This window comes from Aptenodytes patagonicus, chromosome 2 (genome assembly GCF_965638725.1).
Source record: "Aptenodytes patagonicus chromosome 2, bAptPat1.pri.cur, whole genome shotgun sequence".
NCBI classification, from domain to species: Eukaryota; Metazoa; Chordata; class Aves; order Sphenisciformes; family Spheniscidae; genus Aptenodytes; species Aptenodytes patagonicus.
The window spans coordinates 52,312,969-52,330,958 of NC_134950.1; the positions used below are offsets into that span (position 1 = coordinate 52,312,969).

General features: G+C 42.8%; 1 protein-coding gene across 7 annotated transcripts in view; it reads left to right on the top strand.

Moving 5' to 3' along the window:
* Nucleotides 1-8,565: 8,565 nt before the first annotated feature.
* Nucleotides 8,566-17,990, top strand: part of OSBPL1A (oxysterol binding protein like 1A) — an 83,961-nt gene continuing 74,536 nt past the window's right edge. The window contains exons 1-3 of one of the 7 annotated variants that reach the window (XM_076329820.1): nt 8,569-8,605; nt 9,512-9,602; nt 14,228-14,350. In XM_076329820.1, the coding sequence (XP_076185935.1) occupies nt 14,230-14,350 (121 nt within the window). In that variant the 5' untranslated portion in view covers nt 8,569-8,605; nt 9,512-9,602; nt 14,228-14,229. Of the gene's footprint in view, nt 8,606-8,650; nt 8,668-9,511; nt 9,603-12,525; nt 12,672-14,227; nt 14,351-16,388; nt 16,541-17,990 lie in introns of those variants that run through there. The other 6 variants (XM_076329822.1, XM_076329825.1, XM_076329821.1 and 3 more) reach the window with 6 other exon arrangements.

Genomic DNA, 17,990 nt, shown 5'->3' on the forward strand with positions numbered 1-17,990 from the left:
TTTGCAGTTTGCAGTTCGTATGTTTTCTTCCAATGTGTTTTTATACTGACTTAGTTGTGAAGAATTCAAGGCAAGCTTTGTTTTCCCCTTTCCCAAAAGCTGGGAGAATCTGCACCTGCTGTGGAGAACAGGCTTAGAGTTCAGAATGATTTTGACAAACAGGGGACACATTCTAAAAACAAAAAACAGCAACAAAAAAACCCAGGATGCAACTGAGTAGAGACAAACCCAGCACTGTATTATTAACTGCATACATTCAGGGCGGAGAACTACCAGTTACACAGCAGTTCCACAGAAATGATTTTGGAGTTACAGTGAATCCCAAGGTAAGCAGTCGCCAACGGTGCCGTGCTTTTGCTTAAAGGAGAACCATCATGCGGAGATGTCCAAACACATGAGGTGATGTAAGACACGTGAGGTAATCCTGCTTTGTACGGAACCACGAAAGCCCCAGCTGGAATTCTGTGTCCAATTTTAGACACTTCAAGAAGGATGTGCACTAATTAAAGTCTGGATTAAAGCAATGAAATCAATCACAAATCTAGAAAGCCTGACATCTGAAAAGACTGGAGAGAAGGAGTTTGTTAGTTCAAGGAGAAGTCTGAGAGAGGTAGGCATCCTTAATATGCTACAGATTGCTGCAGAGAAGAGACTACATTTTTCTCCTTCTCAGATGTAGAGAAGATGTGAAATACAAAGATTTAATTTTGACATTTGAGAGATGCAAATCAGATGCTACAGAGAATTCATCAACAATAAAGTAAGTCATCCTGAGTGAAAAGGGGGGTGTGTGTGATCATCATCCTTATTTATACGCTGGCTGTTGCAAAGATGGGCACAATATTATGTGCTGATGAAGCAACATGTTACCTTACATTGCAGGAAGGGAGATTCAGATAATTATGAGGAAAAGCTAAGTACTGAGGAGTTTATTGAGCTATCATCACTGGAAGCTCTAAGAGAGGTTAGGCCTGGACAAAGTTAATCTTGTCTTGGGGCAGGATAATGGGATAGATTGCTGTGAAAGCAGTAATTCCTAGGATGCTTATGTGAACATATTCTTGGGCTTGTAGTTCTATTGAAAATTAGACTGCCGCTATTAACTATGACCCTAACTTGAGGGCAAAAAGATGACAGAGATGGTAAAGGCAGCAAGATTTGGTTCCACATTTAGACCTAGATTCAATAAAACACTTAGTTTTCATACTCCTATTTTGGTTCCTAAGTTTTAATTAATTGGAATTTGCAAGTATTTAAGAACATGCATTTTTTTATATGCATATCAAAACTTAATGAACGATACTGTTGATGCTATCTGAGCCCAAAATCTTAAATCTCACGTTCAGATTACAGGGATGGAAGTTTGAAAAAACCTTTTTTCTTAGTTTAGCCAATCTACAGTAACTGAAAAAATAAAATAGAGCTCTATCCTGATGTTGTTTGAATACCAATATAGCTAAATATATAACTTTCCAGTTGGGAGATTATAAATACTAAAGATTGTTCCATATTTGATAAATGGAAAGGTAATTTTTTCCAAGATCAGTGAGGCTTCTTTGTCTTCAGTGTCATGGACAGAGTTGGTTTAATTATTTTTGAAAAAAACAATAAAAAAAATATACCCAGTCTCAGAACATGACAAAAATGCACATTTTATCAGGCAAAGTCACATACTCCACTTAATTTTAAAAGAGAGAGAAAGGGGTTTTTTAAACAATTGCCTTCTGACCAAAACATAACAGAAAGCTTTAGGCTACAGGGACCTAGAAAAGATGGTGCTGCATCTGTTCGTCCTAATACTAAATTGCCCTATAAATTTAAAGAGAGGACTATGACACTGCAAGACATTTTTTAACTTCCTGATAGCAATGTCTGTATAGTGCTTGTGCTTTATAAGTTGCTAGTTTTGACTTAGCTGAACAAATGAGTTTACATGACTATAAACATTATTTGTTATTAAACAACTTAAAGTTGTTATTGACATTTTTTATGACTGTTTGTCCTGGTTTCAGCTGGGATAGAGTTAATTTCCTTCCTAGTAGCTGGTACAGTGCTGTGTTTTGGATTTACTATGAGAATAATGTTAATAACACACCGATGTTTTAGTTGTTGCTAGGTAGTGCTTACACTAGTCAAGGGCTTTTCAGCTTCCCATGCTCTACCGACTGAGAAGGCTGCAGGTGCACCAGAAGCTGGGAGGGGGCACAGCCAAACTGGCCAAAGGGACATTCCATACCATGTGACGTCATGCTCAGTACATAAACTGGGGGAAAGCTGGCCGGGGGGGCCGCTGCTTGGGGACTGGCTGGGCATCGGTCAGCGGGTGGTGAGCAATTGCATCGTGCGTCACTTGCTTTGTATATTCTTTTATTATTGTTGTTGTTATTATTACTATTTTATTTTACTCCAATTATTAAACTGTTCTTATGTCAACCCACGAGTTTTCTTATTTTTACTCTTCCGATTCTCTCCCCCATCCCACCGGGGGGTAGTGAGCAAGCGGCTGTGTGGGGCTTAGTTGCTGGCTGAGGTTAAACCACGACACTGTTGTTGTCTATAATCCATATAAAAGCGTTGCTATGAAGAAGTTTAGCAACCTACCATTGGGCCAGGAAGAAACTGTACCGGATAAAAAGGCACAAAGAATAAATCACAAAAACCGTATGGACTGTAGACATCTCTGACAGATTTCTAAGGACTCTGTCATTTCCTGTCATTGTCAGTTATATTTGTGATAAGCCTTATTATATTGAAATGGAGACAAATGTGGTTAATGAATCTCCAACATGTTTATGTATACTAAATTAATAACAGAGTAGCTGAATTGATATGGTACACAGGAGTATTTAACAGCTAATTACTTTCTTTGTCTGTCTGAAATAAACATTCTGTTAAAGCAGGATATGAAATACATAGCCACAGCTTTCAAACTAGGGACAACAGCATAGTAGAGTATACTGAAATATTTGGGGTCTTCTTTTAGTACATAACTGAACCTCACTGTCCTTTATGGTGAGGCATCTCCCAAACTGACACTCTTCACAGCAATGCATGAACTTTGATATTTAAAACAGTTACTAAATCTAACCTTTGGTCCATCAGTTCTGTCTTTGTGAACTATAGATAGCAAATGAAAACATTTAAAGCTCAAATTAAATCAGTTAAGCAAAAGAAGTACCTGAAGTTCAGGAAGTGGCCCAAATTACTACAGGGAATTCAAATTCTTTGTTCTGTCTTGTTAGGGCAAGATAATACACTGGGTAATTACTGATGCCTTTCTGGAATCAGAATCTAATCCTAGAGCACAAAAAGCTTAAACCAGATACAAATAATATTCACATAGTTAAGGAAGCAATATTTACACAGAAAGCGTAAATAAGAAGAATGTTATTTAAATGTATTGCATGCAAAAGCTGTCAACAATTTTGAAAGAAAAAATTATAAAAAATTCAGAAATGCTTTTTCAGTTAATGAAATCCTGCTTACATTCTACTACCAAATCTGTCCAGAGGGGGGAGGTAAATAGCCACGTTTTTATGTTACTATAAAGAAAAGGGAACTAGCTGAAAACTAGTCATTCTCCCTGTGTATATAACTTCAGTTCACGTGAGCTTTATTTGTTGCAAAGTCTTTTATGTTCACTAGTCGGTTTTTAACTTCATGATCCAAACCTTATAAAGTTTAGATTTGCATAATACACCAAGGTGTTACATAAAAGCTGTTAGGAAGACAGGGGAAGACAGCATAGAGTTTGACAGCACAGAGTAAATGCGGATTAGGAAAAAAATGCCACAACTGATATGAGTGAAGAATTCTGATTTGTGAGTAAGAATCACAGGTAAAGCATACATCATGAAATCTTAACTTCACTAGAGCTGATGGGATTTTGACTATTAACTTTGATGGGGCCACAGTATGTAAACATAGAAGGATAAATCAGGATTGAATCACAAATAAGTGAAAAATACAGAACTAAGAAATATATAAGAACTAAAACATTGGAGTAAAATATCAATAACCCTGCTTGATTTTGCATACAACAGTTCAAGCAGCATGGTGTATTTGCAACTTCTATTTTATAAAAAAAGAGGAAGATTAGGAACAAGTAAGGACAATGTCATGTCATGTACTACCAATTAATGCCCTCAGTTCTGTATTCTGTTTTTGAGCAGGATTTTCTTCTACTGAGGCTCTGCCAGTACTGTAGCTTATGTTCCAGTTCCACTCTACATCCAATATAAATCTCAATCTGGGCCATCCAATAAGGAGCATGTATATATTTAAGCACAAAGTAATTCAGCTGATTTCAGTTTCACAATGATGTGTTTTGCTAGACTGTGGTCTAAACTGACGTAAATTAGCTATAAGGTTCATAGTTATAAGCTCTTCACATGCAGCTAATTTATCATTTTGGAACAAAAACCAAACCAAACCGATTCAGTAACAAGATCAAAAAAGTGCATTAAACAAGCCTAAATCTTGGTCTAAGACTACATGTCTGGTAAGACTAAGGAGAAGTATATGTACAGGTGACTTACACCTTCGTTAAGAACGTTTCTTCTCTTTTAGCCACAACCCAGTTGTGTGCTGGCTATAGCCGTGTACAGTTGTCTTTTGTAGAGCTAGAGAAATCCGAAAGCTTTTCTGTGAAGTAATAACGGCTAGCAGGTTTTAGGAGCCTCCTGGAAGAAGAGCTTGCTTCAGCGCTGCTTTGAGCAGCAAAAAGCATTCCTAATCTCAGCAGTTAATCTGGTTTATACCATCTACAAATTAACCACATTACATGGTTATTTCCTGCAAAGTATGAAATAAATATCAGCAACAGACTCACATCTGTGAAAATTTCTGTTGCAGGCAGTTCAGAACGACATGAAAATTTGCTTTCATCACTCACTGGAAGTTGCTCTTGGTAATCCAGGGAGAAGATCCACAGGAATCACGTCCGAGAGTGTCAGCACATTAGTTAATTCTCCTGTGCCTGTCTTCTGCCAGCCTAGTAAGTAAAATCAGTATGGAAATATGGCAAGGCCCTGTGCTTGCTGTACTGCTTTCCAGACAGAGTTGAGGAATAACTTTCTCAAGCAGTGCACCAGGGCTGCATGCAAGCTATTAGGGAACAATTTTTTAATTTTTGTCCAATGACTGTTGGTCAATTAACGAACATTCAGTCATTAAACATTTTACTGCGTGAAAATATACATGCAACCTGCCATGTATCATTTATTACTTCACTAAGCATTTCCATGTGTACACTGCCTTGCTAAGTGGTATATCCCAAATTTGACCAGTATGCTCTAGTCTGAAGAGGAAGAAAACAAAAAGTGTCAGAGTTGTTATGTCATAAATAAAATTGTGATGTTTCATAGGGGGTAGCAATATAAATGCCCAGTAATTCTTGTCCCTTTCCAAGTTTGAAATGTTTTCCAAAAGTTCTTCTTTAGTTCAGCCCTGGATAAACCACTAGCAACCTAGCTTGACTGCGCAGAGGCAGAAAGGGGTATAGGGAGGCGCTGCTTGTCTTCTCTCAGCTGCTAATGGTACCTTGCAAAATGAGAAATTATCAGCATCTTGGCTTGTATAGGTGCTAATGATGACACCAATCACAATAGTGCAGTTATTTTTTTTCAAGTAATGGCAGTGAAGAGTGCTATTATTTCAAAATTTCCAGCTGAAATACTTCTAGCCATAGGGTTTGGTTGCCTGCAGCAATGAATTCAGCTAGTTGATTATGCACTAACACCCAGCAGAAGCTCCCTCCCTAAGTAAGTTTCTCTTCAGGAAGCGTTATGGCCTTACAGCTTTGAATTCTGCAGTCAGGTTGCCCCATCACCCCATCCCAGAATACAAGATGATGTAAAATATACTATGCTGTTAAAATCAGTGACGTAACAGCTCAGTGAGTTTTGCACAAGGCTGTTTGCCAGTTCATTCAGCCCTAACACGGGAAGCATTTCATGCTTTCTGCGTCACTAATTTCAGCAAGCTATCTGAAAAAGGAAAGACATGAAAAAGAAGATTAAAGACACACTCAGAACAGAAAGAACCCTTGATATCAGCAATGCTGTTTTTCTTATTTCCACACTTCAGTGTCCAAAACACACTGTGTTATTACTCTGGGATGTACAAGGAGGCAAAACATCGGTGAAAAATAGACACTCCTTGAAGACGCTGGAAGCAGGGGGAGTGTAGCGATCCTGACCAGGAGACCACTGTACATCCACGAGTCAGTGATCCACAGTACAGTTAACCCGAGCAGGCGCAGGTCTGTGCTGCGCTGCCTTCAGGCCTGTGATGTGGTGCACAAATCCCTTGGCTGCAGGATAAACTCCACCAGCTCCTTGTCACGGAGGAGCCTGCGGGCAGCTCCCGCTTGGTGCAGGCGGTTCCACCACCTGCGTGACCTTGCCTTTATCTAGAAGTGCAGCAAGAAGGTCTCATGTGAACATCCTTTATTAATAGCTGTTTCTTGTAAGAAAATTAAAATAGCTCGAATGACCAAGGAGGAGCTTCCCTCCACAGGTGGGATCTGCACAGCCTGCCATGGGAGAAGTCCGTCCAGGGTCAGCCCAATGCCGCAGGAACGTGGGGTTCACAGCATCTGAAGGGACCCAAGATTTACTCACTATCTGTATTACTCATCTCTGTCTTTTTAAAACAGTAATTTTATTAAGCCATTTGTTGTCAGGCCTTTCTTACTGAGATTCAGAGAAAACCCCTGCACCGTCCCTCTCAATTTATTGCCCCTACTCCCGGGTGCAGAACAGAGAACTGCAATATAACTAACCGGCTGAAGGGTAAAGCTCTGTGCTATAAACTCTGTGCTGCATTGCAATGGGTTATAGAGTAGGGGGATGCTGATACTTTCATTTTACTACAAAAATTATAATAAATATGAGGAAATAATATAAATATTTATATATAGTGTTTGTGTATGTAAAATACAATACAAAATGGGAAAAGGGAGGGATGCTTGATTTTATTGTGAGGTTGCTTGGAGCAGTTATGGCATTGTGAAAGATGCCTCAAAGCCAGAAGCAAGAGAAAGAAATAAAGGGAAAGAAGCTTAGACAGACTGACAGCAGTGGCCAAGAACATAAGATAAGATAGGAATGTGGGCATGAAACAGCTAGTGCTCTGAAGTAAGGACAGCAACTTGAAGACCTGCTCCTAAGGAAAGAAAGTCAATGTGGTCCTTCACTGAAACCTCTCAGATGTCATATACTTACTGCTGAAGCATCCCTGGAAGCAGGTCTCTTAACTTAAGATAAACTAATTTAAAGTAACAAAAAGCAGAAGTCCAAACACAGGTAATTTATGTTATCTCTGCAGGTGTGGAACTGTTCCTTCTCTTCTTTGGTACTTCATTCTTAAAACATTAAAAATACATGTAGCTATAGACTACAGAAAAACGAAGCATGCCTCATTACTTACGTCTCAAGAGTTTCACAAGAATTGCTCAGGTTTAAACTTGCCCACTTTTGGAACAGAAGTTTCATCCTAATCTTTTGAGAGAGTTTCTCATGGCACCTGTGGCTCCAGCCCTGCCTTTTCAGCGCTCCTTCTGCATATGACACAGACTCAGTCATGCCTCAACACCACAAAGCTTCCCTACTGCCTTCGTAAATTCCTGCAGGATTTCAAAGGCACTGTGGGAGCTTTCAAAATGCAAAACCCTTCTCGGGTGCTAAAGGCAGAAAAACAAGGTGCCAGCTATTGGCTTCAGGTGAAAGGCGTAGTGGAGAATAAGTAAGGGCCGGACGGACAGATGGGAAGGGGTGGTGGACCAAAGGGCCTTGAACCAAGGGAGTACCTCCCTTTTTGACCCCAGTAGTACCAAAACTCTGGCTCTCTTAGGTTGCTTTTGGGCGTGCTGTTCTTAGCAGCAGCACGTGTATTCACAAGTTCCTCTTACTCGCGCTGCGTTTGTGGATGAGACTGAAGCGATTTCCAAGGACACCCTTCTTCCCCTCTGGCGATACATCATTCTTGTACCCTCACAGTCCTCTTTTGAAGCCGCTTTGTCCAAGCCCTCTACATTTCTGTGAACGCCTGTCAGTGTCTTCACGTTCCGGTCGCCTGTTGTGTCCCTCTTTCGTAGCTCCCCTCAGCAGAGGGCATGGGCTGGGGTGTCCTCAGGGCAGAGGGGAGCCAAAGCCGCCCACCCAGCAGCTCGGGTTGCGGCGGCAAGCAAACCCAAGCGAGAACAGGGCAGTATCTGTCGGGCAGCGCCGGGGTCGCAGGGGCGTCACTGTCCCTTCCTCGGAAGGGCGGCCGCCGCCGGCTGCGTCCGGTGCGTGCTCGTTTTTCTCAGAAAACGGGAGGGGACAGGGCCCTCGGCGGGGCCTTGCTTCGTCCCTCCCGGCTCTTCGGGCAGGGCCCGGCGGCCTGCGGCGAGCCCCGGACCCCCGGGACCTGCCCCACGCCTCCAGAACGCCGCCGCCGCCGCCTACTCCCACTCACCGCCCGGCCCTGCGGGGGGGCCGAGGCGGCCGCCGACAGCCCCGTGGGCCGTGGCGAGGGGCGGGGCCGTGGCGAAGGGGGTGGAGCTCTGCCCCGCCGGGAGTCCGCGCCGCCGAGGCGCCGCCGCCTGTCACGTGCGAGGCCGGTGCGTATAACACAACGGGGGGGGGGGGGGGAAGGGAGCGGCGGCAGGAGCTGCGCGGAGCGGTGAGGCGAGGCGAGGCGAGGCGAGGCTGGCGGCGGGTCAGCCCACCCGCCCTGGGCGTTTTCTTCCGCGGCACGCAGGGGGTACACGGGAACGGGAGGAGACGCGCCCTGCCGCTGCGGCGTTTGCTTTGCTGCTGCCGTTATTACGTCTCTTGCTGTCCCTTCTCCCCGGGCTGCTCCCGAGTCGGCGCTGCTCGCCCGTGCCCGCGGGGCGGGGAGGGGGCGCCAAGTTCAGCTAGAGCCGGCTGCGAGGGGCGCGGCGCGGTTGCCGGGGCGGGCCGGGGAGGCCTGCGGGGCCGGCGCTGCGTGAGGGGGTGCGTGCCCCCGCCGGGCCGCCCGCTCCGGAGGACCCCGCTTCGCTGACCGCTTCAGGCGCCGCCTCCTTTCTGCGGCCGCCGGGAGCGTGTTTGGGGGTGGGCTGGGGGTGTCGCTACTTCCTTCCCCGAGCCCCTCATAACGTGACCTGGCAAGCCGTCCGGGGGGAGGGGGGCGGCGGCCCAAAGTAAGGCTGGGCTCGAGGCTGAGGAGCCGAAGGAGAGGCAGCCTTGGTAGCCGGGGGGGGGGAGGGCGCGCCTCTGGCCTTCGGGAGGCGGTGTGAGCGCCCGCTGTGGTGCGTGGGTGGGCCGCCCTCCTCCTCCTCCTCCTCCTCCTCCTCCTCCTCCCTCTCCTCCCTGCAAGTGCCCCGTAGCGGGTGGTGTGGCTGGTGCCTCCAGGTGCGGTGATCCGCGCCCTGGGTCTGAGCGCACCTTTCCCGTAGGCAAGCAGTGCGGTTGCTGTGACGCGTGAGCCTGTCGCCTTAAAAAGTGTTTAATTGCCGGTACTGAAATGAACTGCTCGATTTCAGACGCACGTAGAGAACTCCAGCGGTTCTGCTGAACTTTCTTGCTTGGAACTGTGCTTGCCTGCTGATCCGGTGAGATCTCGCGCTAGCTGTGGTAAGCTTATTTAGAGCTCCTGGGCTGAAAGAAGGTCTTTGATGTAACAGAACTAAACTATGTGCAGAAAACAGCCAGGAGATGCCTAAGAACGAGGATTAGTTTAAATAGCTGTTGCCTTGGCAGTGGTATTGAACAGGTACTGTGTTATTGCATCCGTGTTAATTGCTACTGAGCAGACAGTAACTTTATTTTAGATAGGTGGTGCTTTCATATGAAATACCATGAAACTGTGTCATAGAAACATGTACAACTTCCAGAAGCCTTTGACTGAAGATTAAAATAACTACTTTTAGATAACATCACTCGTGCTTCTAGTACTGCAACTCTTTCTTCCTGAAACAACTCCTGTCAGTGCAGTGTGTTGTGTGGGTTTGTAGACAGGTTCTGTCTGTCTGTGCGGTTTGATGCGTTTTGTCTTCCTTCTTTACAAGCATCACTTCATAACATGTGCTTGCTGGGACATGTAGGAAGGTCTCCCTAAGCAAGCATCATCCTTTCCTACAGGAATCTAGTTTTCATGGCTAGAGGAAGATCTCTTGAAATACTAGCCAGTGCTGTGCTTTTTACCAACCTTACTATTTGTCACAAATAGAAAGCTTCCTATGCAACTGGTAGCTGCTGACTCAGAGCCTTAATGTTAAATTTGGCAGTGCCAGTACTGCTTCAGCTGCTTGTCAAGCTGCAGCAGAGTGAAAACTAGCCATGTTCTGGTTAGTGTGTATTGTTGCTGTTCTGGGCTGTGTACATGGCAGGAGGCCTCAGCAGGAGAAGAAATCAAAGCAAAAGCAAGTGGGTCTTACCAATAGTGCTGCCCCGTGGTTAGGGATGGCGCTTTAGGTCTTCGTAGACCACTTTGTGAGAAAAGCAGCTTTTTTTTACCTGGACTCTCCTAGCAGTTGGGTAAGGTTGGTAGTTTGTATATTGGTAGTTAGGTGGCTTTTTATGGCTAAGTATTCTGCAGCACTCCCTTAAGCAGGTGTGCAGGCAGAATGGTAACCTGGACTCTCTACTCTGTGTTGGAAACAAACCCTCTGTGAAGACAGATGCTGTAATAGTGTGAGAAGATTGCTCTGGCATAGGTGTCATAGAAGAAGATAAAAGCAGAGCATCTCAATGCTATTCTTTATACCTTCTTAAAGGATAAGATTCAATTAGCAGTCAAGTACTGCTCCGGTAGTCCTAATGAGTTAACAGAAATGCCTTGTAGTCATATCTCGGCTGTATAGGAGGTACTAAATATTGTTCTTGTGTTGTTTTCTCATGGTATACCAGTGACTACCATACAAGCCTTTCAACAGCATGAGGCATAAAGATGAGCTGTGAAAGGCAGTTTAACCTATATCAGCTGATTAATGGAATAAGGTAATGATGGTAACACCACTGACTGAACAGATGTCCGTTCTCTTAAGTGGCTAGTAGCTTTGCATATAGGCAGCACAACTCGTATAGATTAACCTGTTAATAGTATCCTATGACTAATAACTCCAAACTAAACTATTAAGTTTCTCCCTTGGTGCTGATGGTCTGGCTTGGTACCTCAAAACTGGTGGGTGGGGATTTTGGAGCTTTCTTGGTGGTGGGTCATGTGACCAAATAAACTTCTGTCTGCAGGGGAATGCAGGTGTGCGAAGTACAGTTGTAAGCGCATACCGTTTGAGTGCCTGTGTATTAATTTCTTTCCATACACTAAACTTGCCACTCAAACTTTTGTTGGTGGTTGCTCATGTCCAATATAGAGCAAATCCTGTTGCTTACAACAGTATTTTCAAGATTGTGCTAAGTTCTGTTAAGAGTCCCTTTGCTGCCAGCTTCATTTAGGCACTTCATTTAGCTTGTTAGCTAAAACTTTAGGTTCTGTATCACTTGTCTGATGAGTAACTGCACACAGATTCACTTTCCAGCCCCAATTGTAGGAACATTTTCATGCGAATGATCCTTCTAACTATGACTAATAGCCAGACAGTCATTCTTCTGCATCATTGCATGCTTCAAGCTTACAAAGTGTATTTGAAATTGGAGGCTTGGCCTAAACAGCAAAGTCTTTGGGGACTAAACCAGTGAAGCAGACAGGCCTTTCTTAGCCATGTTACTATGCATGTCACTCTACTGCTAATACCTGTCGTAAGAGTACAAATGAATCAGTGTTTTTAACCTAATGACTATTTGGGGGGAGAAAAATCATGCAAGTAACTTTACACAGTGATTCAGCTTTCCATGTATCTTAAGCTGTTTAAGATTCTGCTCATGTACATAACTAGCCTTGCTGCATGCAAGAGCTGTGCATTTGGATCAGCTTCTTGGTTCCCTTCCTAAACAGTCTTTTCTTCCTTCTTATCGATATCGAATGGAAACTGCAGGTTCTTAATGCGTTGAAAGTGCATTGCTATTCATACCTGCTGTGTATGTGGGATGTTTACAAATGATATGGGGTAATGATACGAACGTGTTTCTCTCATCTGAGACACTTGAGAGATCACTAAAGAAATATTGTGTGGGAGGGGGTGAAAATGAAGGATGAGCTTTGCTCCCCCCCCGCCCCCCCCGGTAGGTCGGCAAAATGAGCTCTAACTATCCTCTTAGCTTTTGTCTGTATGATTCTCAGTGCTGCATTCTGTGTCCCCCTAAAACAGTATCACTCAGCTTCAGAGAAAGTGTTACAGACTGATAATAACGTTAACATATTTGATTTTGATCTTTTGTCTAGACGCTGTTAGAACTGATGCACTGAGGAAAGTTATACCTGCCCCAGTAACAACAAGCTGTGCTGTGTTACCTCAGACAAGTGGATAGACTCCTGTTTAAAGGAGAAGGTAGCTTCAGGGCTCAAAGGATTACTAAAAGGACTAGTACTGTTTTGTTTTGGTTTTTTCTAGTAGAACTGAAAAGCGGGCACAAAGAAGAGTATTGTCTAACCACTGCTGGAGAAGGCATTTGTATCCTGTGTCTTTGGTAGATTGCAGGTGACTCATCTGTTCTTCCGAAACATGCTAGAAAGGTCTTGCTTAGTCTCTCTGTCAAATTCTTTGAAAATGGATTCCCTCTTTCCCTTTGCTGATTGAGCAAAAGGTAGGGGAAAACTCTCTTATCTGTATTGTTAGCATTTTGGCAGTCTGTCCTGTTCTAGGCTTGTGTCGCAGTCTTGAATATTACAAGATATGTTACAGGCTTTTTGTTGCTTACCCGGTGTTCTCACTGTCTCTTCTTCTTGCTGAGTGGCTTCTCATCTTACAGTAGTTGAAGAGCTCCCTGCATCTATTCTAGCTGTGAGTGTGTGTGGTGCAATCAAGCTGCCTGTCCAATGCGGCAGAGTGTAAACAGTTTGTGGGACCAATCAAAACCTCTGCTAGTGTAAGAAAGCTAACTGTGAGGCCAGTAGTGTTCTTCGCAATCATTAACTGACTTTAGAAATCTAGATTCTGCAGGATCTGGTAAACCTAGTGTGTCAGGTGAAGATGCTAAACTGGAGACACTAAATTTGGGCAACCTCTTCTTTTAATGTTGTTTTTAGTAGCAATAAATTGTGTATTATAGCACAGTCTTTTAAGGCTGCTTTTAAAATCGCTTCTTGACACCTCTTAAAAGCAGTATATTTAAATGGGACATTAAAGCTGGGTTTTGCCTGTGCTGAGCTGTGCTGCATCTGGCTCTAGTGGTTGTAATAGCATTTAAAAAAAAAAAAAGGCAAAACAACTTCAGATTGTGATTCTGTCAGTGTGAAAAGATTGGTCAAGACATCACTTAATAACTGTATTCAGTGAGAGACCTGGTAAGTAGCAGTATCACTTGCCCAAAGGTCTCTGGCTCACTGTCTAGTAGAGAGCTGTAAAAATAGCGATGATAACAGGTTTTGTTTTCTCCATTCTTTGAAAGATGTAAATGCACCTTTTTTGTAGTTCAAAAGCAACGGTAAGATGAGAATTAGCTAGTTATGTTTTACAGTTGCATGTTAACTTCTTTATATTGTACTATTGTGTTTAAAGATAAGGTCAAATCTACAAAGTCGTTTGAGTATCTGATTCCCCTTCAAGTCAAGGTTGGAGGCGGACAGGTATCTGAGTTCAAGAGCTGATCGTACCAGTTACGGACAGGTATCTGGGGATCTCCATGTGAAGACGGATTCTGTTCCCCAGGGTTAGCAGTCAAAATAAGTCTTAGTTAATTCTGAAGAAATGCTTGGGCTAAAAGGCATATATCTTTTTTTTTTCTTTTTTCTTTTTTTTTCTTATTGCCTCTGGAAACCTTGAGGAGTAAAGGTAAAAACCCTACGAGGAAAAAGTAAATGCTTTCTGGTTATGCTTGTAGCAAAGCTTGCCTTGTTTGTGGCAGATAGTTCCAACTCTCGAGCCACACTTAGAACCTAGAAAACCGAGAAGCGAGGAAACACGGGTATTTTGTTATTTAACTGCTTTGTTTGTATGAGGAATTTTAATGCCTCTTAATGGCATGTCTGGGTGCTGGACAGTTGAAAACAGCTTGCACATTAAATGTGTTCCACATAGGAAATAGTTGTCTGTCTCATACTGGTGTTAATATTAAGAAAGGGAGAAAAGTGACATAATATTAAGCCATAACTTATAGCAGCATAAGAGATTGCAAAATTGGTTCTTTCATATCTTTATTAGACATGAGTACGGAAGCAGAACAGCAGCTTCTCCATGATGCTAGAAATGGAAATGCTGAAGAAGTTAAACAGCTGTTGGATACCATGAACAAAGGAGAAATAAGCTTTGATATCAACTGTAAAGGTTAGTAGCTTTCCTCAAGTGTTTAATCTCACTGCTGAAGCCACAGGTAGTGAAACTGTTACTGATAGTATAACCTTGCTTTCTTTGGAGTGCTCAACAGAGTAATAAAAACCACTTATACAACTGCTTTTACCCTGTGACTCTTAAGGCCGTACTTGCCTAGGGGAGAGATCATAAAAGTGGACTACAGATAACTGTAACGTACAGAAAACCTCAGACTAATTCACAGAAGCTAGAAATGTCAACAAGACAAAGAATCATACCTCTTTCTGCCTGTGTTCATGCTTATGCCAACTTTGGAGCTTTATAATATTAAACAAAACAGACCATGGTGCCAGGGGATCGTTCAAGGAGGTAAAGAGTCTGCAACAAGGCAGCAGAGAAGATTAGATAGTTTATTTGTGCTCTGCTAGGTGTGATTATTTTTTTTTTTTTAGGCCCATGTTTCATTATCATGTAGTAGGAGCAGCTATGTCTTTTGCCGCTTGCAGGAACGGTTGGAACAAATGTATACTTTTTACTATTAGCAGTGTATGAGGTTACTTGGGAAAAGAAAGTAAAACTGCCAGTCATCTGTGTCTGGGTCTTTGGCCAGCATTAAAGTTTTGCACGTGCATAACTAACATAATTACAGCTAAGCAACTTGCTGAGCATTAAAACTTCAAACTGGGGCTGGATTTGCAACCTTGTTAGCAGTCATAGACTGCCATATTTCTTCATTCATTTAGTACCTTTCTATTTCTCTTTATTTACATGAGTGTGTTTCTGGTTGCTTCAAAAAAGTGGATGTGTATATACGCTTTTCTACATGGGCTGGTATTTCTTTGTTCAGCATTTAACTGTTAAGCAGCACTGAGAAGATAGTGCTGCAAAGAGAGAAAGCAACTATGCTTCTTCTCAGCCATGACAGAGGGAACACCTTGCCCTAAAGAGCAGGGAAGCCTGTTATCTGAACAAGCTCTGTCCCTTTCCCAACTCTAGTTCTTAATCATCAGTTTACTCATCCTTTTGTTTGACTACTCAGCCGTGTCTGTTTTCCCACTAGTTAATATGCTCACCTCTGGAAAAACAAGTTGTAAACCCCAAACCCTTGATACTTTAGGGAGCTAATTTAGTTCATAATTTAAAGGGGAGCTAGACAGAGCTTGATGGAACTAGAGTCCTCCACCCTCACAAGTATGTCCTTTGCAAATATTCATGACATTGTGTGTAGTGCCTAAACAGCTGGATTAAAAATACCTTAAGATTCATGCAACAGTACCCATAAATAAGTTGAAGTCTCTTGTGCTTAGAAGATATTTCAGAGCTTCTCAGATGTGTTCTTAAACGTAATCTGAAGTCAAGAAAGCATAATGAAATGGCATAATCTGCAGTCCTGTATTATATCAAGCAAACTGGTCTCTGGTCAGCATTCCTGCTCAAAGTCAAGTGTTAGTATTGTGAAAGTTTGCAGCTAGGTAGAGGAGGGTCAGCTAATGAAGAGAAAGATGGATGGTGCTCAGGTGTTAATCTTCCAATTTAGCAATACATGGCCAGCCAGCTAATACATGATTGCTAATGGGAGGCCTAGGAAACTAGAGGGAACATGCTGGTGATAGTTCAGGTTAAATAAAATAATTCTGAATATGGAATCTGTACACAGTGAAATCTCTGTTCTCTAAGTTCTGGTTCTTCTAAATGTTAGAGGACACTAAAGTGTTCTCTGGGGGAACTGTTCTGGTTGTGTGAAACTTCAGAGTTAAATCTCTGTTATTCCACAGGCATTCTTCTAGAGACTGATTATTTCAATCACTTTGTACCCGCAGAGTATCCCATTGGAAATAGTCTAAGACTATTCAGGCCAGCCTGCCTCTGCAGTACAACTACCCCTGCTATTCTGCCTCCTCATTAGCAAAACCACTATGTCTTGCTACGAATCCTGATCTGTTAGGTACTACCAGATAGCAATTGCACAACCACATGATGATTAACTAAAATACAGGCTGTAGACTGTAACTGACTTTTTGCAACCCTCAATCTTCCTTCTTTTCCCTTACAGCCTCTTGTCCTTCTGTCATTACCTTCTGGATAATCAGATATCCCTAGAAAGTCAGGGTATGGGAAATGTCTTCAATGCTGCAGCAGTTCCTTCAGGACTTGCATCTGATGTGGCAATGGCACTTGGCTTGGAATAAAGTACTTTTGGAGCAGGTGGGAGACTGTACTGGAGGTAGTGTAAACTTACCCCAGAGCATGCCTTGGGAGACGTAAGTCTGACATTTATGTGCCTGGGTGTCAAAGCCTACCTTCAACAATCTTGTAAAACCTGTCTTGTCTTTCAAAGGGTAAGCTTATATCTGAGGCTGTGCTCTAGATTCACAAGTGTGAAGTCTGTCAAGAGTGATCCCAAACATCCTGATTTCAGCCAAAATGAAGGAAGAGAAAATAAATCTAGGCTTCTCCTACTTGTTCTGTTGTGACTGGATTCTAGCCAGTCAACACTTGCAGATAAGCAAGACTTGCTTGATGAGAATCTAGCCAAATGGTGTGAACTTCCATTTCCAGTTTTCTCAGTTCACTGGTTTCAAAAGAAGGTATTCATACTAAAACAGAACTAAACCTGGGTTTCATCCAAAATGATCAAGTTTTCTAAGGCTACGTTAGCGTATTCTCCTTAAATGCAAGAAAACAGAGTATCTAGGACTTTGCAAAGTAAGAAAACTGTAAAATAAGGTCAATGGTCAAGAGCGCGTTATGCCAAAATATACATTTGAATGACTGCACAGTAGCCTGGCAGACCGCAACCAGGAGATGACTGCTTGGTTTGTCTCCACTCTCTAAACAAATGGTAACACTTGAGACTTACAGCTAACTGGCATCAAAGCAAAGAACTGGGTGGGAGGGCTAGGGGATTTTTTGTTGTTGTTTATTCTACTTTCCTATCCTTGCATTCTCATCAGTGTAATGATGTCCTGGTTTAAAATAATTAAAAAAAAAAAGTGCAAACACTTGTGGTCACTTGAAGAGAAGTAATAAACACCTCAAGAGCTTGAGAAGTAGCTGGTCAGCTAACATCAGAAATGCAGACGTTCAGAGTGGATGCAGAACAAGGGCCTCTGGCACTTTATTTAGTAAGAACTACAAATCTGGCCAGGTTCCTGATTTTTTTTTTTCATGTGAATTCCTTAGCAGCAGCATTGTCTTGCCAGTGCTGTAACTAAGGACTGTCTTGGGCTAACAGTATGAATTCAGTGCAACTCAGACCTTTTTTGTGTTATTTGAAAGAGCCTTCTTCCCTACTAGACTGAGGGATGAATGATGTCCACTTTGTATGTTGTCCAGTACGTAGCCCCAGAATTAGTGATCCACACAGTATTTCTCTTCTGTGGTACTTTAGCCCATCAGCCACATAGGGCAAGAGTTCTGTTGTAGGCCAGGCTGGGATGAGGGGAAGATACTAAATCTGGGGTTGGAACAACAGCAGGAGTTGAGAAGAAAGAGAACCAAATGACAAAAGAAATAGCCAACAGAGGGCAGAAATGTTAGCTGGAAACAATTATAAGAAATAGGAAAATAGTTCAGCTGTGAACCACATTCTAATGTTAATTTGTAATATGAGAGCAGAAAGAATGATGAACTTGCAAGACCAGCAGTTCTCTTT